General features: G+C 31.6%; 1 protein-coding gene across 2 annotated transcripts in view; it reads left to right on the plus strand.

Annotated features, from left to right (window-relative positions):
* LOC127837089 (uncharacterized) overlaps positions 1 to 24,007 on the plus strand; it is a 51,069-nt gene extending 27,062 nt beyond the window's left edge. Inside the window, exons 1-2 of one of the 2 annotated variants that reach the window (XM_052363936.1) lie at positions 19,406 to 19,492; positions 20,636 to 24,007. In XM_052363936.1, the coding sequence (XP_052219896.1) occupies positions 20,671 to 21,642 (972 nt within the window). In that variant the 5' untranslated portion in view covers positions 19,406 to 19,492; positions 20,636 to 20,670 and the 3' untranslated portion in view covers positions 21,643 to 24,007. Of the gene's footprint in view, positions 1 to 19,405; positions 19,493 to 20,635 lie in introns of those variants that run through there. The other variant, XM_052363929.1, reaches the window with a different exon arrangement.
* The last annotated feature ends 207 nt before the right edge of the window (positions 24,008 to 24,214 follow it).

Consider the following 24,214-nt stretch of genomic DNA (forward strand, 5'->3'; position numbering starts at 1 on the left):
ACTAACGGCCATGCTAGGTTACCTTTTCCCATTTGATCTTCTAAGTTAGTTGGTCTTGTAATGCTGGCTACTAGCTTCTGCTACTCTGCTACTCTCTGCTACTCACTACACTCTACTAACGACTACTACTACTACTACTACTACTACTACTACTACTACTCACGGAACTACTGGCTACGACTACTACTTACTCTACTACTACACGACTACACTACTACTACTACTACGACTAGACTACTACTAGACGAGACGACTACACGACTACTAGACTACTCATTCGACTACGACATACTACGTACTACGAGTACAACTACACCACCACCACCACCACCACACACCACCACCACCACCACCACACCACCACCACCACCACCACCACCACCACGTCTACATTCGACACACTGCCACTGTACGAACTGCCACGAACTACAACGAGAACGCACGACTACTATACTACTACTAACACTACCACTACTACTACTACTACTACTACTACTACTACTACTACTACTTCTACTACTACCACTACTACTACTACTTCTTCTACTACTACTACTTCTACTACTACTACTACTACTACTACTACTACTACTACTACTACTACTACTACTACTACTACTACTACTACTACCACTACTACTACTACTACTACTACTACTACACCACCACCACCACCACCACCACCACCACCATTCACAGTGACAAAAAACGTATTCACACAATGGCTGCTACTACAACTTATAGCCCATATAGGGGGGCATGCATGTTTTACAAACAGCCCTTGTTTCTATGGGATTTTAACCACAACTGTTCATGTTTATCTCCGACACATATTTTTAGGTCACCTGTCATGAAGTGACACGGTGAGCTTATGTGATCGTGTGATGTCCGGCGTCCGTTGTGCGTGCCTGCGTTTGTCCGTGCGTCCGTCCGTCAACAATTTGTTTGTGTAAACAGTAGAGGTCACAGTTTGCATCCAATCTTGATGAAATTTGGTCAAAATGTTTATCTTGATGAAATCCTGTTTGGGATTGTATTTGGGTCATCTGGGGTCGAAAACAAGGTCACTAGGTCAAATAATAGAACAACCTTCTGTAGACAATAGAGGTCACAGTTTTCATCCAATCTTTATGATATTTGGTCAGAATGTTTATCTTGATGAAATCTGGGTTGGGATTTTATTTGGGTCATCTTGGGTCAAAAACTAGGTCACTAGGTCAAATAATAGAAAACCTTGTGTAGACATTAGAGATCACAGTTTTCATCCAACCTTTATGAAATTTGGTCAGAATTCTTGATGAAATCTGGGTGGGATTGTATTTGGGTCATCTGGGGTAAAAATCTAGGTCAAATAAATAGAAAAACCTTGTGTTGACAATAGAGGTCACAGTTTTCATCCAATATTTATGAACTGTGGTCAGAATGTTTATCTTGATGAAATCTGGATTGGGATTGTATTTGGGTCATCTAGAGTCAGGAACTAGGTCACTAGGTCAAATCATAGAAAAACATTGTGTAGACAATAGAGGTCATAGTTTTCATCTGATCTTAATGAGTCAGGTGAGCGATTCAGGGCCATCATGGCCCTCTTGTAATCAATTATTCTTGCGTATTAGAAAACGTTTTTCAAATAATTATTAATGATTGTAGTACTTTTGTTTGTTCTGTAAGCTCCATGCTACGTGACCTACTTTGCTACTTATAATCTGTTTACGAATATACAATACTTTTTACGGTTGACACATGCTTATCTAAACATCACGAGTAAATTAAAGAAGCAGACATTGTCACTTGGTAGATTGGGCAATAATAACACACCCAGTGGCCTTAGGTTCTGAAGCCACATGCTGACAATTCAGAAATTCACCGGCAATTGTCCTAGTAATAATACAATAATAATCAATTTGCTTTAAAATAAAACCAAACACCGGTCAATCTGATTAATGGAATCATTGAATGAGAACATGTGTAATAATAAAGTTACAATAAACAAAATAATTATCTGGTGCATTTTGTATAAAATGCATTTCAAAAGGAAACAGAATACCTTTTATTACTGTAATCACATGCATCTGTTTTTACTAATGGAAGTAGATTTTCTGATTGTTACTATTTTGGTGTTCCTGGCCAAAAAATTCATAAAATTTATTTTGACCTCTTCGGGCTATTGAACATGTATTCGGGCTATTCAAAATTCCATCTGATAAGCCCGAAGGGCTATTTGGCTAAAATATTTAGCGCGAAGACTGATTTGTTTACTTACACCAAAAATAGTTCTTTTTATCATTTTTACTGTCGTTTAACACTAATTTCGGGTATTTTGTATTTGTAGTTATGATCAAAGAACAGGTTAAAACTTTGATGCATTTTTCTCATTTTATAAGAATGACTATTAAATGAAATGGTTGGTAAACAAGCAAACAAGTATATTTAAGTACTTGTTTTTGTAATATTTAGCATGAAGTAAAAACAAAGTTGTGATTGTTGCATATAATTGTTTAAGTTGTTTTCTGTGATTTTTTTAGCCAACCTAAACCCAGCCGTAGTTCATTATCCCATATTTCCTTGTCGTTTTCAATATGGTTATTTCTCCATTATAACCTTAAGGAAAACATGATGGCTTCCATTTACTTACAGAATTATCTTTGTTTGACGATTAAAAAACAAAACATTTCAGAAAAGTACTCCTACTTTGTTTAACAATACAAGTTTAGTCTTACTTTTTATTTAAATAGTTTTGTTATTTTAATAAGAGCACACAAATATTTGCCTAATATGAAATTTATATGAAAATGGTGTATATTTATATCTTATGGTAATTTATGTTAGTCAAATAAAATTTCTAAAACATGAACTCTCAGGGAATGTCTATTAACACGATTACGGTTGGCAAATTCACTCTGCGTTAGAATTTTTTCAAAATATCAAAACTTTGTCATAATAATAATGTGCCTAGATTATATTTATGTTTTTATATAAAACTTTCATATGTTGGAACCACAGGTGTTGGGCGCCTGACCAATTCACTGAAACACTATCAATATGTCATAGAACAACATTTTCCATCACATTGACAAAAAAAATTGATATTATATATATGAACATACATGTATATTATATCAGAAATTATTGTTTTTGTGATGAAAGTGATGAAAAATGTTGTATTATGTTAAATTAATAGTGTTTCAGTAAATTGGCCATGCGCCAAACACCTGTTGTAAGAACTCCGCCTTCTCAGAAAAGTTTTCTCCTTTTTGGTCTCAGTTGAGCATATTATGCCCCTTGACCCTCTTTTCAGGACTTTTATGAGATTTTATGAAAAGTGAAGGTGAATATAGAATTCCTGTAATAAAATATATTGTATACAACAGATTGATCCCTATTAAATTTCTTTAATTAATAAGAGATTAATGGAAATCAATATATATTAGTTGAATATTGATTTTACAAAACAGCATGTTTAGTCTTGTCTCTCAAACAATAGCAATATGCCTGCGTAGTTTATTTTGAAGTAATTGATTACATATTATGTAATAATGATTCATGAATTAAAAGCTGTGATAAACATGATATTAACAAACTTATGCATGCTTATGCACGCAAACAAAATGTCAGTGAAAGCATTGATTAGGATGAATTACTTGGGCCATTATTATGCCGAAGTTGTTTTAAGTTGTATCAATTATTATAAAAGCCAAAGATGATATCTGTATATGTTCAAATCTGAATGGATGTACAGTGTACACATGGTAAAAAATGACACTAGCTCCAGTGTGGTTATAAATTTAATGGAAATAATTATAAAGTTAATGTAAAAGGGTTTGTTTAATCTGTTATCTTTTTTTTTCTGATTAGCTTTATGGGATTTTACATTGTATCACTGAACATAACATAACTTAAGTTAACATAACATAATTTTAAACATACAAAATGGATTATTTAGCTACATGAACACTTGTCAATTTAATTATCAATATCTAGATGACCTGTATTAGATATTTCATTGAAAATGCAGACTAGATTTCAACATGGGTTGTACAATGTATGAGACTAAATTCAGCAAATTTTTATAGATATGAAAATTATATATTTAACACATTTTTTTCTATATAATGCAATTGATATGTTTTGTTAACTTGAGTTAAGAAATCTGTTTATTAGGTGGTTTATTAGGCCACTTATTTATTTTAAGTTAATAAATCATCTTATGGGCTTTTTATTTTTGTTCTTTTTTACATATTTCTATTGGTTCTTAATTTTTAAAATAATTTTCTGTATCCAAAATCATAGTTTAACAAATTGAAGAATGATTCAATGTTTCAGACATTACAAGTTGCCTTCCAGCAACCTTTCTTATCAGCTCCTCTTGAAATTTACTAGCCCATATCTGTTGTCCACCAGACCATAATTAATTGACAGAGCTGATGATAAAAATTCTGTAAGTTATTTAACTGTTTAATCAGGATTCATCAAAAACATTATGTGAAGACAGAAACTTATTTTAATGCATAGAGTAAAAACAATAAGCTTATCTGCATGGGTTGTTTGTTAACCCTTTGCATGCTGGGAAATTTGTCGTCTGCTAAAATGTTGTCTGCTAAATTTTTAAAATTAGCATTTTCTTCGATTATTTTCAAAGAATACGATCAGAATAGCAAACATATTGGATCCTGATGAGACGCCACGTTCTGTGGAGTCTCATCTGGATCCAAACTGTTTGCACAGGCCTTCAAAATTCGGTTCCCGCACTGAAAGAGTTAATATTATTTAAGCGTTTTTCACCTTAAGAAACCGTCCAGTGTTTTACAGCAGACAATCATAGTGACAAAGGAGATACTGCTCAAGATGATACATTTCTCCTTTTGTTACAGTGAAATGATCTAATAAAGTTATTATTATAAATCTTTGATATGATGTCATCTGCTGCAATACACATGATTTTGTCTGTGAATAACATTTATTCAAAACATTAGGTAAATGACAACTCACTAAATCTAATATAACCACTTTATTTAAACAACAACATCATCAAATTCTCAACAGTGACCCTATCAGCGTGCACCATGCCAATCAAGTTCAAATGCCTGTAATCTTTTCATTATAATCTGTTGACATTTGTCCATCAATTGATTGTCAAAAGAAAATTTAGCATGTCTGTGATTATGTAAGAATTCCAATCAAACTCAGGGGGTTTTCTGCTTTGTAAAAAAGACCGAAAAATTTACCGGATCCCCAAGCAAATGGACCAGATCCCAAAGATTAAAAAAAAAAATCGAAAAAAAAAATCTTAATGTTATAACTTTCCTCCCCATATACTGCTTTCTCAGCAACTGCATGTTGACATGATAGAAGCATTTGTACATTTCAGGAGCTTGTTAAATTCTATTTCACTAACTCTCTAGCAGTGATATTGTAAATAACAAGATCGATCTATGTATCTTTCTTGTTACGAATCTGTTCCTGTGTAAATTTTTGGGCTATCAACTTTCAAGTGGACTCGATCCTTTGTAGATGTGTTCCTTCAGGTGACAGTACAGGTTAACCATTGTGAAGTGATGTAGAACAACGAGTCTAGTGAAAGGGCAAAAAGATAGACAGAATGTCTTGAAAAAGTGCATGTTAAAATTGGTTCGTAACATTTCTTTTTATGCCCCCTGTAGGGTGGCAAAATTCTAGCCATTGAACTGTCTGTCAGTCTGTGCGTCCGTCCGTAAACTTTTACATTGGCCATAACTTTTGCAACATTGAAGATAGCAACTTGATATTTGGCATGCATGTGTAGCTCATGGAGCTGCACATTTTGAGTGGTGAAAGGTCAAGGTCATTCTTCAAGGCCAAAGGTCAGAAAACAAAATCCAAGGGAAGTAACAAGTTTTAAAGGGAGATTATTATTTTTTTATATCATTTGGCAGGTACAGATCATTTTCACAAGGGAAGTAATATTTTTTAAAGAGATATAATAAAAAAAATTGTTTAATTCAAAGCGGCGCAGTAGGGGGCATTGTGTTTCTGACAAACACATCTCTTGTTCCTTTCCATTTTTATCATTAAAAATGTATTCCTAAGATTACAGTTTAATTTTTAAATTCTGTAAATGATATTCTTAAATATAAAAATAAGTCCCTTTAAATATAGTGAACGATGAGACAGTAACATCGACATGGGAGATGTGGTAATTAAATGATTTCAAAAATAAAGTAATTTCGAGATAACAATTTAGTGAATTTAGTGAAGTTTACAATTATGCAAGTCAAGCATCAAATGTTTAAATTGTGTGTGCAAATTGTGTCACTACATCAAAATAGTGTTGAGATACCCATTGAATATGGACTACAATTGGCCATCAATCTACAAGGTATATGTGATAAGTTTATGACTGTCCTCAATCCAGCAATGCTAGATCACAAGGGCCCCTCTGGAAGCATCTGTTATTGATGTGGTGGGATACAGCTGAGAATTATTACTTGTATGCTTTTCCAGTATGAAGTAATGTTGGAACTTGCTTTGGTGTTGGAAATATTAAATTATATTAAATATATGTGAACAATTAGTGTATTTATGCATTTCCAGTCATGTACACTCCTTTATGCACATGTTACATGTACAATGTATGTAAGTACATGAAATATAATTAAATATCTATGCAAAATTATATTGCAATGCTTGGATCATGCAATAATTTGTTTGCTAGTGTTTTTATCTCAGAATAGTTCAAGTTGAATGCTGTCACAGTGGTATTTTATTATAAATAATTGCTAAAGCTACTGTTAGTGAGTGTAATATCTAGGCAATTATAAAAATACATGTATTATGCATGATCTGTTAGTGATCATTAGCAGTAGGATTTTGCTTTAATTGATGGATTGGAATTGTGAAAGCAGAAACAAACTATATTTTGAAGTGTTTTTTGTTGTCAAAAAGATCACAAGTAACTGACAAAACAAAGCGTTGTAACATTGTATCTGCCATTTTATCAAGTTGTATGCAATTTATGTCCTTGGCGAAACATATACCAAAATATTTAAATACAATTTTCTTAAGATACTTTGATTTATTATTAGACCAATGTTTAAATGACTTATGTATGGAGCTCCAAATGAGAAATTTTGTTTGCCTGATTACTACTAATGGATTCATGCTCAGAACTTATTGCAGCGTTGTGTTCAATAGAAATACTATTATGTACCATACACACCAGAGTCACCATTGTACACTGACCCATCAATCATATGTTAATTAAGCAGCCATCATGTTGGTCACAGTGCTAACCTTTATTCAGCTTGTCCTGTAACAAAATCATAGTTAAAAAAATTAAAGAACAATACAGGACAAGAAGCTGAGTGGAATTCAGACCTAGATGTTTTTTCCTAATTAAAATTGTTTTTACGAGAAATCACTGACTAGGGGCTTTAGGATTCTTTAATGTGTAACTTTTATTGTAAGGGACAGGCCTTGACAATATTTATTGTTTTCTATTTTGAATGGCAATTATCAGTCTTTCATTTTTCAGCACAAACTAGTGCAAGGTAAAAGCAAAGAGTGTTAAAGTTTAACTGTATGTAAAATATTGAAGCTAATAAAACACAAAATTGTGTTTACCCTCCTATTCATCAAAATTTATTGTTCAATCTCTTTTTCAAATAATTATGTTGTCTTTTATTCTTTATGGAATTGTTCTTCTTCAATTGGATGCCATGCTTGGCATAGTGGTCGTATTAACATAACAACATTGTGTGTGTTGATTTTGTTATTCTTGAACATAGTAATCTCCACATGTTTATTTTCTGTTTATCTGTGCTTATTGTTAAGGTATATTTACCTTACACAGCTAGAATTAATCATGCATGTAACAGATGTTTGGAATGTTGTTTGCAATATTGGTTGCTATAATGAATTTAATTGTCCAATAGTATAACACAAAAAGCAACATATTTTCTCCTAGAAGAGTTGTATACTGAATTGTTTTTGCATACGTTTGGATAACTTTAATGGAAAAGATATTGTATTTAAAATCTATTGGGATTTACAAAGCAGGTAAAATGGTAATTTTTGTAACATGTGCTTGATAAAATATATGAAACTCTATCTTACACAACAAACGACTCTTGATTGGATTAATTGTTAAAGGCTCTGTTCTTATGCAATTATTTTTTCCAAAATTTATTTGTTATGCCATTATTATTTAAATGGTCATCTTGACACGTATTAGGTTTGTCAAAAAATACAACCCAACAGCTCTAGTGAATCAAAGCGCTGAAGGCACTGAAGTTGTTCGCTATGTCATAATCTTAGATGCAACTCATTTTTAGCTCAGCTGTTTTCTGAGAAAACCTGAGGTATTGTCATAGCCACCTTGTCGTCCGCTGTAGGGCGTCCACCGTGCTATATCCTTTACATTGGCCCTAAATCATTATTAGTGCTGGCACCTACAACTTTGAAACCTCATATGTAGATGCACCTTGATGAGTTCTACACGCCACACCCATTTTTGGGTCACTAGGTCAAAGGTCAATGTCACTGTGACCTCTAAAAAAAAAAAAAAAAAAAAAATATTACCATCTTTCATTTATTCAAAACTGCACCCGCAGCCGAGCGTTGGCATCCGTTATGCGGTGCTCTTGTTCAAAATTAATCGCAAGTTTGAAATGAACACAAGCCATTCAAATTTATACAGAGTTTGTCTGAACGCACAGGTCGAGATGTGTGTGCACTGTTTATCATCCTATTAATGTTATAGAGATAACTTAAACATAATAATAGCAACATGGTCCTTTGTTTGACGTTCTGAAAGCATAGAAAGTAAAAAGGGAATGGTATGTATATGAGAACCAAATATAAAGAAGATTTGAAATCACCATCATATTAAATGAATATTGTTGGAATTTCAAATACCTATCACACTAAGAATATAATTTCATGATGGAAATTCCCTGTACAAAACTTTAGATTTTTGACACCATATAGATATTCAAAATATACAATAAGATAATTGATGAAAATTAAAAAAAAAAATTGTTCTGCGAGCAATACTTTTTACTTAGTCATGAATAAAGACAGCCCTGTTGACGTGTATTTTGTTGTTCATGCATTACTTGATTTACTTTATAAGAAATATTCCACAATATAGATCATGTTATTAAGCATGAGCGTGATGACTCATAATACAATTTATAATCAAAGCAAAAAAAATGCCCATCAAACCACATTAGCAGGTCTGTTCGAAGGATGCGTGTTTAAGTTTTTCAAATATGTATGGATGATTTATGTGTTGACCTAGCATGCTTTCATTTATTTTAATTCTTCCTGTGTTTTTCTATTCTGTAAAGATAGATATCTGGGATCAAAATATAATCTAAAAAAGTGAAATAAGCCCAGAAATCTGGCGCAACACCCCAGATATGATTTGCGTGTGATGCAGCTAAGACCTATTTGATCTCATAGCTATAACTTTTGATCCTTCATTAACACCGACCAGTACAATCAACACCGTATATCTTTTTTAAAGATATTTATTGTCTTTACTACCTCAGCCTCAGCTAATGCCATAAAAAGGCATGTTATTGTCCTGTTGGAATCTTGTCAAACATTTGGTTAATATATCAGACATTAATTATTGTAACAAGTTTTTTAATTGCTTGGTATGATGTCTTCAGGTTGCCCAGTGCTTTTCCTCTTTATAAAGTTGCAACAGAAAAGCAGTACCATTACCTTTCCTTTTTTCTGACCATTTTCCCAAATTAAAAGTTAAATTTACCCAAATAAAATTAAATAAATTTTGGAAAGAAAATTTAAAAATCTTAGATTTGCTTTTTTCAATTTAAGTTTAACTGATCCATCCCTGAAGCGCAATATAAATTTGAGAGAGTTTCTCCTTGGCGAAATGTTGTTCATGATTTCATGAACACTTCAAGCCAATCAGGAATTGTTCATGAACAGTTCTCAAAAAGTTCCTGATCTTGGTTCATGAACTTTTGGACATGAACTGTTTTGAAGACACGTTCATGAACAGTTTATGAATTTTTTTTGAAAACTTCAAAGATTGAAAAGTTCTTCATCTAACCATAAATACTTAGAAATGAACATTTCATGATCAATTATTTCTGATTACTTTTCTGAGACAGACTTTGAGGATCCATCATGAATAATTCATAAATTCCTTTGTGCTAGATGTTTCATAAATATTTTTGAAAGTAATATTGAAATGTCTAGCATACTTATCTTGTAGATTTGTGAAACCTGTGAAGTTAGTATGAATATGCATAGTACTTTCACCACTGTAAGTAAGAGTTCTTGACCTGTTCTAGAGAATTTTAAGAACATTTGTACAAGAACTGTTCAAGAACTGCCTTCAGGAACAGTGCAATAACTTTTTAAGGACCTTTCCTGTTCTTGAATTATTCTTAAACTATTCTTGAACACTTAATGAACTTTTTTGAACAACATGTTTCCTTCTGATGTTCTTAAACAGGTCTACACAATGTTTTTGAATATATGATGGACTTTTTAAGAATCCAATATGTTCTTAAAAGGATCTGTCATTGTTCTTGGAAGACTTAAAAGACAAGTTTAAGAACGTTTTAAGGACATCTTATTTCAAGAACAGTTTAAGATGATATTAAGAACTCACACATGTACATTGCATTGCTGTTTTTACAAAGGAAGAATATTGTGTGCACAGGAAGTTGAAACGAAAGGCACATGGTTTATGTTATATTTGAAAATGTAAGTCTTTAATAAATTACCGGCTTCTTTGGCACTGTAAGTGTAACCATTTCAGGGAAACCATTGATTAGTAAATGATTTTTGAACTGAAAATGAGACTATTCATAATCTTTTCAATACATGAATTATTCATGAACATATACCGGTAGTGCAAAGTTGTATTATGAAATTTAAAGAGTATTATCAGACCACTTGTATCTCAGTTATTAGTGTTATATTTAAATTATTGTTATCTGTTGCTATCAATATGTTAAGTGCTAATACAAGACTTGTTTCTTCTTACCCTGACCTGTTTGTTGAGCTTTGGTAACACTTATGATAACCTTTGCATAAATTGACAAATTCTTGTTCATGAATAGTTCATGAACACTTCATGCCACCTCAGTTCATGAACTCTTGAAGAACTATGGTTTATGAACTATTCACTGACAGTCCATGAACAGAAAATGAGCCATTGAAAAATAGAAGAAAAATTTTCATGAACTGTTCATGAACAGCAAAACCCTGAAGAATTGTTCAAGAATTGTGTTGTTCATGAACTGTTCAAGAACACTTAGTGGTCACTCAAGCGTACCTTATTTACAAACGTTATAACCAGTATTTATTCCCGTCCATTATGTTTTCGTGGGTAAGGAATAATTACAATGCACCATACTTTACCACTATCCAGGATATTAACTCTTATCAGATATTTGATTTTTTTTAGATTAAAGATCAATACACCTTTTATGTAAATGAACTACTTAAAAAAAAAATACATAATAATAAATTAATAAATTAAAAAAAGCACGGCATTTGTAAATTAGTGTTTGTGTATTTTATATCAGTGCTCCCCTTTTTGAATACAGTGATAATTAACACATTACTAAAACTGTATATAATTTTCTTATTTTATTACCCTTTAGTCTCATACATGAATGTTTCCTTATATGTATACTGCCACAGTATAAAATGAAGTAGGCTGTTAGAAAAGGTAACGCCCAAGCATGAACTTGTATATTTTATATTATATTACACTTACTAGACTCTGCTTAGCATGAAAAATATTATGTAAACACGTTTTATGCATATTTCACTAGCAATGTAGATTGTAACTTAATAAGGGAACTTCAGATCTTTATATTAAATATGTTTGGATGAACACATATTAGATGTTGGTATATACAGATATTGTCATATATGATGAATGTGTTCATTCATTTATTAAGTAAATTCACAAATTAAATAAGTTAAATAGTTTATAAACATATTTGAATATTGTAAAAGACTGTATTGCTGAATTATATTGTGTTTACTCGGACTGTGGAATACATGGTGGGCTACATAAAGGCTCAACTCTTGTTGAACCTCAGTTTTTTTATTATAATTCAATCGTATTTTTTTACTGTTGTTTTACTCTCATATGCATGCATGTGAGCATGGTTGTTTGTATTTTCATTGCTGTTGTTTTTTTTTTTTCATTGTTGTTTTTTTGTTTACACATAATTTTATATACCTATTATTTAAAACGTAGATTCTAGTCTTTTCAACCAGTAGAAATAAATACAAATTTCCAACACAGGTTAACAGAATATCAATATGTTTTTTTATAAACTTAATAGGCAAGGTTCATTACTTTTCAATTTAGCCATTCAAATAAAATCATTTAAACTTAAAAATGTATGAAAAAATATGTTCTCTAAATGTAAGAGGTCTAAACAATGATACCAAAAGGCAAAGTATATTTAAATGGTTTGAAGAAAATAATTATACAATATGTTTACTTCAAGAAACACATGTATGTGAGCTAACTAAAAACAAATGGCAATCAGAATGGAGTGGAATAAGTTTTTATAGTGGAACAAAATCAAATAGTGAAGGTTTAGGAATTTTAATAAGAAATAAAGACAATGTAAGTATAGGCGATTTTAAGGAATTAATACCCGGTAGATTATGCACAATTGATGTTATTATTAATAATCAAGAAGTCACATTAATAAATATATATGGACCAAACAAAGACGAAAAAAGTTTTTTTGATAAACTAGAAACACATCTTCTGCAAAATATGGAAACAAATTATATAATAGGAGGTGATTTTAATACAATACTTAACTCAACCCTAGACAAAAAGAACGGCAAAAAAGACACACACATAAAAAACAGAAACAAAATAAACTCCATAATCGATTCATGCGACTTGATTGACATATGGCGAGCACTTCACCCAGAGCAAAAACGTTACACATGGCACTCAAGTGGCAAACCTGTCATTTTTTGTAGACTGGACTACTTTTTAATTTCAAAAAATATATGTAATATAATTAATAAAGCAAAAATAAAACCAGGATACAAGACCGACCACTCTCTAATTGAAATAATCATTGACAATAAAATGCAACAAAAAGGACCTGGTTATTTCAAACTAAATAATTCCATGCTTTTAAATGATGAATATCAAAATCAAATTAAGCATGAAATTCATAAAGTAGTAGAAAACAACACAAACTGTAACCCAAATACTTTGTGGGAAGTTATAAAAGGAACAGTAAGAAACATAAGTATAAAATTTGCTACCATAACAAAAAAACGAAACCAGGAAAAAGAACAGAATATCATTGAACAATTAGAGTCACTAGAGAAGCAACTGCATACAACTAGTGATAATGAAACAATTCAAAAATTAATGAAAGAAACACAAATAGAGTACGAAAAAATTATAGATGAAAGAATAAATGGCATATTAGTAAGAGCAAGAGCTATACACATTGAACATAATGAGAAAAATACTAAATACTTTGCAAATCTGGAAAAAAGACATTACGAAAGTAAAACCATTCATAAGTTAACAATAAATAACAAACAAGTAACAGACATTCACGCTATAATGAACGAACAAAGAAACTTTTACTCAAACCTTTATAGCAAAAAAAAAGATATTGATACGAATACTTTAAACAATTCACATTTCTTTAATTATAATATTAAAAGACTCACAGAAAATGATAAACAATCGTGCGAAGGCTTTATCACAGAATATGAATGTCTAAACGCCTTAAAAGAGATGGATAACAATAAAAGTCCTGGTTCAGACGGTTTATCGGCAGAATTTTACAAAGTTTTTTGGGATGTAATTAAAACATACTATATTAACTCTATTAACCATTCATTTGTAAATGGACAATTGACTCAACTTCAAAAACAAAGTATTCTTACACTTATTCCAAAACCAGGAAAAAATCTTGAAACACTTGATAACTGGAGACCATTGAGTTTATTGAATGTAGATTATAAAATAGCGACCAAAACAATTGCAAACAGAATTAATAAAGTTATATCATCTGTTGTCGAATCAAGACAAACTGGATTCATAAAAGGAAGATTCATTGGCGAAAACGTACGCACAATTTTTGAAACAATAAATTTTCTGAATAACAATAACAAACCAGGCCTACTTTTATTTGCCGATTATGAAAAAGCATTCGACAGTTTAGATCATGACTTCATGTTTAAAAGTCTCAAACAATTTAATTTTGGAACTGAACTCATAAAATGGATTAAATTATTTTACACGGACATAAGTACCATTATTATTAATAATGGACATCTATCTGAACCTATTCCTATTCAAAGAGGCGTAAAACAAGGTTGTCCATTGTCAACAACACTTTTTATATTAAGTATAGAAATATTATCCAACTATATTGAAAAAAATGAAGACATTAAAGGAATAAAAATAAAAGAACAAGAAATAAAACAAACACTTTTTGCAGATGATACAACCTATCTGACAGATGGAACGCTTAACTCGTTCTCGGCACTAATAAACACTATACAAGACTTTAGTGAAGTATCCGGACTCAAACTTAATACACAAAAATCCATTGTAATGCGCGTTGGTGCCCTTAAAAATACACATATTATATTTAACAAATACAAACATTTTACTTGGACGTCAGAAGAAGCCAAAACACTGGGTTTTTACTTCACAAATGATGAAAACCTCAATATAGACAAAAACATTCAACCAAAATTGCAAGCCTTTAAAAATTGTTTAAAACAATGGCATCACAGAAAATTAACACTTCTCGGAAAAGTCACTGTGGTGAAAACATTTGCCTTACCAAAAATTATGTACACATTGTCAGCACTCCCAAACCCTAATCATGATATAATACAAACAATTAATAAATCTATATACCAATTTGTATGGGATGGTAAACCTGACAAAATAAAACGAACAACTCTTGTTAAACGAATTGAGCAGGGAGGGCTCAAACTCACTGATATAACCGCCTTTTTATACGCAAATAAGGCCAGTTGGGTCAAACGATTGACAGACATTAATAATACAGGGCAGTGGAAAATTTTCTATCAGAATGAACTTTATAAATATGGTGGAGATCTTGTCTTTGAATGTACCCTTAATGACAAACATATTAATTCAAATTTTAAAAATGTATTCCTCAGAGATGTAATTTCTTCCTGGAACAAAATTAAATCAAAAGAAACAGAAGGACATGTCACTAAAACGATTATATGGAATAACTCGACAATAGTAAAGAATAACCAACATACCTTCTTTTACCAAAACTGGTTTAATATGGGTGTTAAGTTCCTAGAACACATCTATGACTTTAGGTCAAAAAGCTATTATACATTCGAAGCTTTTAAAACCCTTTATGAAATACCCTCAACAGATTATCTTAAATATTACACACTAATCAAAAGTATACCAATAACTTACACACAACAACTTTCGGAAATGGAATATGTCAATTTCAATAATAACACACTACTTGAAAAGGTACAAAAAACAAAAACAGTGTGTAAATACTTATATAATTTACAACAAACCTTAGAAGAAAATAAAACCAAACAAGAACAGAAATGGGAAGAAATAATGTCCCCCTATGAACAAAGTATAGACTGGAAGCACGCGTATATAACACCATTTAAAGCCACCATTGATAATACTTTACGCAATTTTCAATACAAAATTCTGCAATGCATATTACCAACTAATTCATATTTATTTAAATGTAATTTAATATCTTCAAGTCTCTGCACTTTTTGTTCAAGTTGTAAAGAAACAATTATACATGTTCTATATGAATGTACTTCTGTACAACCGATATGGCGGGAGCTGACATTATTTTTAAATAGTAGACAATTACACATAGATCTGAATGTAAATGATATTGTATTTGGTACAAAAAAAGGAGGCAATTATAATCAAGTGATAAACTATATAATTATTCTGATGAAGTCTTACATATTTAATACTAAATCAAAAGCCGAAAAGCCAAATATTGAGACCTTCAAAAATGCTCTAAGAATGAAAATTACATTAGAAAAGCAAATTGCTTTTGAAAAAAATAAAATTGACCAACATAATAAAAAATGGCACAACTTTGCAATAACATTTTGAAAAATTCTTGCCTATATCCTCATCATCATATGATCTTTCTTTGTAGTCTTGTTTTTTTTTTGGTATCTCTTCATTTCTCCTTTTTTTGCAGAAATTTAAGAAATTAGAAAACACCTATTGCTTTTTGATTATGTATGTTAATGTGTATAAATTTTACCTCTCTCTCATGATTAAACATTTCTCCCCTCTCTCTTTCACTCTTCAACAAAATAATATAGCATCGTCTCAAAATGTATTTTCTGGGAACAATATTAAGCATTAGCAAATTAATGCATTTATAACGTGTTATTGTTAGTATATACCAAAAACATGTGCTTGTACATAAATCGTAAATATACGATACTTTGGTATGTATAACTATGTAACTTCATATGTATCAACTTGTTGTAATTGAGATGTATGTTGAAAATCAATAAAAAAAAAAAAAAAAAAAAAAAAAAAAAAAGAACACTTCATGCCATTGGTGTTCATGAATAGTTCATGAACATTTCATGCCATAATGGTTCAGGAATAGTTCATGAACACTTCATGCCATAAGGGTTCAATTTTAGTTTATGAACACTTCATGCCATTAGGTTTCAAGAATATTTCATTAACACTTCATGCCATTAGTGTTCATGAACAGTTCATGAACTAAAATTTCAAGAACATTTCACAGACGTGGCTCATTTTCTGTTCACTGACTATTCGTGAACAATTCATGAACTCAGTTCACGAACAGTTCATGAACAGTTCACAACATTTCGCAGGGGCTGTTAACTTCTAGGGTTTTGATTTTCAGCTTATTATGTACATTGTATGCGAAAATCCTTAGGTTTTAAGGATGTATCAAATAAACCATCAGCTTCAAATCCTTTTCTTTAAACAATAACAATGTAAAAAAAGCAAAAAACAACAACTTATAAATGCTTTACTTTTTTTAGCTCGATATTATATATGAAATATATATAGTGGAGCTATCCTACTCACCCCGGCATCGGCGTGTGCGTTATATAGCGTGAGCGTGCAAATGTTAAAGTTTGCGTACCACACCAAATATTTCCTATGTCCCTTGACATATTGCTTTAATATTTTGCATACTTCTTTACCAACATGACCCCAACCTATAAACAAGAGCAGACAACTGTTTCAAGCATTTTGTAGGAATTATGGCCCTTTTTTCGCTTAGAATATGCATATTATTGATAAATCTATGTTAAAGTTTGCGTACCACCTCAAATATTGTCAATGTCCCTTGACATATTGCTTTCATATTTTGCAAACTTCTTTACCAACATGACCCCCAATCTATAAACAAGAGCAGACAACTGCATCAAGCATTTTGTAAGAATTATGGCCCTTTTGTGTCATAGTAACTGAATATTTTGTTAAATTTTGTGTTTAGATCCACTTGACTACTAAAGTATCAAAGCTACATGTATTGCTATCAAACTTCAAATATTTTCTTACTATCATGAGGGTTCTGTACCTGGCAAGTTCAATTTGACCTTGACCTTTGAATGACCTTGACTCTAAAGGTCAAAGGAATACATTTTATTTTTGCCAAAACTTCTTTATTTATGATCAGATATTATTAATACTTTGACAAAACAACACTTACCTGAATACCACAATGGATTCCACCCAAACAATACCCCACGCCCCAACCCACCAACCCAGTATCCCTGCCCCCCCCCCCCCAAAAAAAACTTTTTTTTTTCCTTTTTATATTTTTGAAAGATCGTCTAATAAATGACCACACCCCACATTATACCCCCCTCTCAACCCCCCTACCCAACCCAAAAAGATTTTTTTTTTTAAACATGGTTAAAAAAACAAAACAAATATTGATTTACTTTATTTTTGAAGGACCGTCCAAACTTCCCACCCAAGCTATTGCTATCAAACTTGAAATAAAATCTTATTAGTTTGTTTTATGTGTTTACAAATGTTCAATAGATTGTGGAAAATATACCTGAACTATTACCTTGACCTGATTGAATAATTTGAACAATTTCCCCATGATGGCTTACGTTATACTGTCAGCACTCGAATAGTCAAGCGCGCTGTCTTCTGACAGCTCTTGTTAAATTACTATGAATTTATTGATACATTAACTTTAATATTGGTCTTTGTTTTTCTCACTTAAATGTATTATTTTTACAGACATAGACCTTAAATGTCCTTAAATTAATGTTATTGAATGCTATTCTAGATGCCCAGTCTTTATTATAAGACGTATTTTTGTCAGTCTGAAACCAGTACATGTAATACTTTATTTGTCCATGCTTAGTCTACTTTCTGTTTTTCCTTTTTTCTGTTCCACTTGTTTGTGTTTCCTGATATTAAAAATAGACTAAGTATAGATGTTAATGAGTTGAAACTTTGCAAATCTATTGTAACCAGTGTGTTTTTCACTTCCATATTTTGGTTTGGATGTATTTGACTTTATAATAACCCATTTTTTAGCAAAAATTTACATGAAAAGACTTTACTTTTGCAATTTCTTACTTTGAATATGATCTTTTTGTCATAGCTGGAGATGAACTGGTATACCATTTATGGTGAATATGACTGTTAAGTTTCAGCCCGCTCTAGCAGGAACGTTTTTTAAGTTACAGTTGATACAATTAGAAAAATGTATTTTTTTATTCATGCATCGTGTGAATTTGCGCACTGCCATACTTAAATTGGTCAGGAACAATGTGCACACAATTTGAATTATAACCCCTTTTTTAAGCAAACAAATACCATTTTTAACTTCCCGATAGTATCTCAAAGTGCAGCTTTCAGAAAAAAAGAAAAGTAGAGGCATCCATGTCTTATTGACGTTATCATATGTCAAGAATTCTGGTTGCTATGGCAACAAATAGACTAGAAATATTGCTGAAAATGGTGGAGTTTCACTGGTTGGGGACATCATTGCTTGGCAATAGTCTTGTTTTACATACTTTTTTGCTGTTTATTTAGTTTATTGTGTGATGTGTCAGATTCTTTATTGCTGATTGTAATGGCTGCGATATTCATGGGAAGTACGGTAAATAACATATAATAAAATGAACTATAGTATAGTTTTACACCAAGTTCTAAATTGTAAATTTGGCCATCAATTAAGTTAATATAAATCTAAATTCTTCATATAAAATTCAATGTTTTACTACATGTATCTGTCATAAACCTGTGTCATACATAATTTCTGTATGGTACACTAAAATATTTTGATAAACCAATTATGGGGTATACTTCAAGTTCAATCTTATAAACCTTGGGGCATTTGCCAATGTTTCCACTCAATGTTATCAATTTTGTCAGTCTTAAAGTGTAAATAGTAGGTTTATGTATATCAGGTCTGCTTTTATGGTGGATTTTTATTCAAGTTTTGTAAGTATAACAAATGCTTGATTGGAAACTTTTATTGTTTGTTTTTTTCTATAAAATATAAAACACTTTTAATTAATACTAAAATTAAAACTAAATAAATGATTTTTAGCAGTTTGTGACATTTTACTAATTATCTTTCTATTAAACATGTACATTACAAACACAGCATTTTCTGGAAAAAGAGTCAATTCAAAACGGGATGCACACATATATTGTTAAGATACCTTATATCATAATAATAGTGGTTCTATAAAGAAAATATTTGAATGTTGGAAATGATTATAGAATTCGAAAATTATTTTTTATTTGTTAATTAAAAATAATATAAGAGTATGCATAAAATAAAATAACTTTAAATACGATTTCTCTCAAAAACCAGACATTATGTAACCTTTACATTTATTGTTAAAGTTGACTAGATCAACAATTTGAAAGGTCAAAGATGAGATAACTCTGGACAAATGAATATGTTATCCAATGATTATTAAACAAGATGTCCAAGTTGATAAAATGGTCAAAAGTACTGCCACAGGAATTCTAATATTATTAAATTATCGATTACATCCGTTGAACTGTGCGAGTACAATTATTACAATAATGTCTTATCCCACCATAAAGTGCAATCCGGGTTAGCAATCAAAAACATCCACGAGTCTAATCAGATGTCTACAATGAATATCCAGTAAATGCGTAAATACATTAATAATTTGGTCCCACCATTTCCGGGGAGTGTCATTTGGAACAATACTTAAGCGGTCAGCCAATCAGCAATTAACAAGTAGTAAGGAAACTCTTCGATCAAGCCAATCAGAAAATAACAAGTATTCAGTAAAACGCTTTGACCAATCAAATATGTGATAAGAAATATTATTATTTTATGTTTTTTTGTATTTCGATATAAAACAATATGTTTTGTGTAGAAACGACACTCTGCGGTTTGATTTGAATGAGACATTGAGATGTATAAATATAATTTTAGAATTGGTGTTAGAAAGTATTTTAATAGAAAAATAAAAAAAATACTTAGAAATTATTCAGAGACTTGTCTTGTTAATACGAAATAGATTAAGTACGTTTGACATTCAATTACGCCAAACATTGTTCAAAATTCCATATTATCAATATTGACTTGTTTTATTTCAGAGTTCCTCACTTGAGATGGTGACAAATGTCTGAAAATGAGCCTCATTGCCAGTCTGGCCTATGTAATAGCCATTCTGATAGGTCTGTTACTCTACTACTCATATCAGAAGCGAGACAAGCAGGAAATGGCTCCGTCAGCATCAGTACTCAGAAGACGAAAGAGGCTCCAGAAACATTATTCATTATTTGCAGCCCTTGGTTTAGAAAGGAATAACAACCATCAAAATAATTTCAGTGCCATAGAGGATCAGTTTACAAGCTTTAGTCAAGTCAGTAATGCTTGCTCCAAAGCTGGCTTGGAAAGGTGTGGGTTAATTGTTGGCGTCGATTTTACTGCTAGCAACGAATGGCAGGGTAGAAAAACTTTCAGGGGACATTGTCTACACAGAATAGATGGTGAAAAAATATATAATCCTTATCAAAAAGTGATAAATATCATAGGGAATACCTTAGAACCTTTTGACGAAGATAATTTAATTCCTGCATATGGTTTTGGTGATACAGAAACCATTGATACAAAAGTGTTCCCGTTCAATTCAGATGAATCTCCCTGCAAAGGATTCAAAGACGTTTTAGATCGATACAATGACATCGCCAAACGTGTTCAGCTCAGTGGGCCTACCAACTTTGCGCCTTTAATTCATAAAGCTATTGAGCTGGTTAAAGCTGAAAAGATTTATCATATATTGTTAATAATTGCTGATGGACAGGTAAACGAGGAAGATCCAACAATTGATGCTATTGTGGAGGCATCAAATTACCCGTTAAGTATAGTTGTTATCGGAGTTGGGGATGGGCCTTGGGAAACAATGGATGATTTTGATAATCTCTTGCCGAAACGAAAGTTTGACAATTTTCAGTTTGTGAACTATCATCAAGTGGCATCCAAGTCAAGAAAGCCTGAGACTGCTATTGCATTACATGCCTTAATGGAGATCCCTGACCAGTATAAAACGATTAAAGCCATGGGATATTTGAACAAAGGCAAGCTTGAAACCCCTCTATGAAGAACAATCGTGAATTATAGAAGATCTATTATAGAATGATCATATTATTGTTTTACTTTTCTGCAGTGTTTGTTTGTATGAAAATGTACTTCTCCTCTTCACCAAGTGAAGATATAATTTAACATGCTATCATTTGTGAAGGGATTTCAGTATGAAAAAAGTTTTGAATTAAACTTTTTGCATAATGGACTTCCTTTTGAATCACCCTTAATGAAGGAATCATTTTCTAAGAATGTAAGCATCTGACATTTATTATATATATAGATCTAGATAAAATTCTTACTGGTGTATTTTTCACAGATAAAAAGATAATTTTATTATTATGTGCAATATTTGTTTCTGTCTTTGATAGCATGGGCATATTTTTGTTACTTCTTCAATATGTAACATAATTTACAATGTATATATTTTTCTATTACGAACTACATTTTAGCCATCAATTGTCTGCCAAAGGAAAAAACTGAAATTTTGCTCTGCCTCATTGATCATACATGGGTAAAACTAAAGTACCGGTAATGGGTATTGTTGTTGGGTTTTTTACTTTTGATTTGTCTATAACAGTTTTTGAGTAAACTTTTCTTACAAAAGCAAAAATAATTATGATGGCTAAACTTCTTTTTAGATCACCTGGGCACAATGTGCTCATGGAGAGCTTTTGTGATCCCCTTTTATCCATCGTCCGTCGTGCGTTGTGCGGCGTTAACATTTGCCATGTTAACACTCTAGAGGCAACATTTATTGTCCATTCTTCAGGAAATTAAGTCAGAAGATTGGTCTCAATGATATCTTGGATGAGTTTGAAAATGGTTATGTTTGCTTGAAAAACATGGCTGCCAAGAGGCTGGGCATTTTTCCTTATATGGCTATAGTAAAATCTTGTTAACACTCTAGAGGTCCGATCTTCATAAAACTTGGTCAGGAGATTCATCCCAATAATATCTTTGAAGAGTTAAAAAATGATGCCGGTTGGTTGATAAACATGGCCACCAGGGGGCGGGACATTTTTCCTTATATGGCTATTATAATATAAGTAAAACCTTGTTCACACTCTATAGAGGTCACATTTATTTTCCAATCTTCATGAAACTTGGTCAGAAGATTTGTCCCAATGATATCTTGGATGAGTTTGAAAATGGTTTCGGTTGTTTTAAAAACATGGCCACCAGGGGGCAGGGCATTTTTCCTTATATGGCTATATATGGCTTTAGTAAAACCTTGTTAACACTCTAGAGGCCACATTTATTGTCCAATCTTCATGAAATGTGGTCAGAAGATTGGTCTCAATGATATCTTGGATGAGTTGGAAAATGGTTACGTTTGCTTTAAAAACATGGCTGCCAAGGGGCGGGGCATTTTTCCTTCTATGGCTATATATGGCTATAGTAAAATCTTGTTAACACTTTAGAGGCCACCATTATTGTCCGATCTTCATTAAACTTTGTCAGCAGATTCATACTGATAATATCTTGGACGAGTTAAAAAAGGATGCTGGTTGGTTGAAAAACATGGCCACCAAGGGGCGGGGCATTTTTCCTTATATGGCTATAGTGAAACCTTGTTAACACTATAGAGGCCAAAAGATTTGTCCCAATGATATCTTGGATGAGTTTGAAAAAGGCTCCAGTTGGTGGAAAAACATGGCCACCAGGAGGGTGTGGCATTTTTCCTTATATAGCAATAGTAAAACCTTGTTAACACTCTAGAAGCCACATCCGTAAGTGGTTAACAACTATATATAATTGAATTGTATAAACAATTGCGTTACTTGCACATACTTGACAATTATCAAATAGCTAAGTTGATCTGAGTGAGGGATGCTAGATCTACTCAAGGTAACATGCCTTTATGCAATTTTCCAGGTATGTGTTGCACAGCATTTTTATGGATTGGGGTTTTCATTTCCTATATTTTCCAGCTTAATAGAATCCTTTTTTTCAGAAACAGCCTTTTTCAGGCCTTTTCCAGGCGTATCTACAGGTCTGTTAAACCAAACTTGTAAAAAAAAACTAAATTAAAAAAAATATATATATGTAAATTAGTGTCTAATGATTAATATATCTGAACTTTATTTCAATTACATGTACATCTAATGAAGTATATCACTATTATTTATATAACTTTATTTTTTGAATTTGAATAATAATATTAAATTATTTTTTCAAAAGCGCTTTCTTTGCCTGAAAAATTCCCAATCCCAATCCTAAAATTGTTTTGTCCGAAATTGCCGTGAAAAGGCCTTTTTTTTTGTACAGGTATATACTTGCCCCTCAATGATTCAAATATTGCTGCTCGAAAAATATATATTCATAAAATAGGCATTTTTCTCATATCACTTATACTTCAGATTATGTCATTATATTTTTAGTTTAATACCTTCAAATGTATTTAAAATATGCATTTCTTAATTTACATCAATTTGTTTCAATTTATTATTATATATTATATTTATATTATATTTTGTTGAGGTAATGAAATGTGTTTTCAAGCATTTGCTAGTTCAGTTTTATCATAATATTTGCTCAGAAACCATTGAATTATGCTCACATTTTGTTATTGTTATGCTCCCCCAAAA

Source organism: Dreissena polymorpha, chromosome 1, assembly GCF_020536995.1.
Source record: "Dreissena polymorpha isolate Duluth1 chromosome 1, UMN_Dpol_1.0, whole genome shotgun sequence".
NCBI classification, from domain to species: Eukaryota; Metazoa; Mollusca; class Bivalvia; order Myida; family Dreissenidae; genus Dreissena; species Dreissena polymorpha.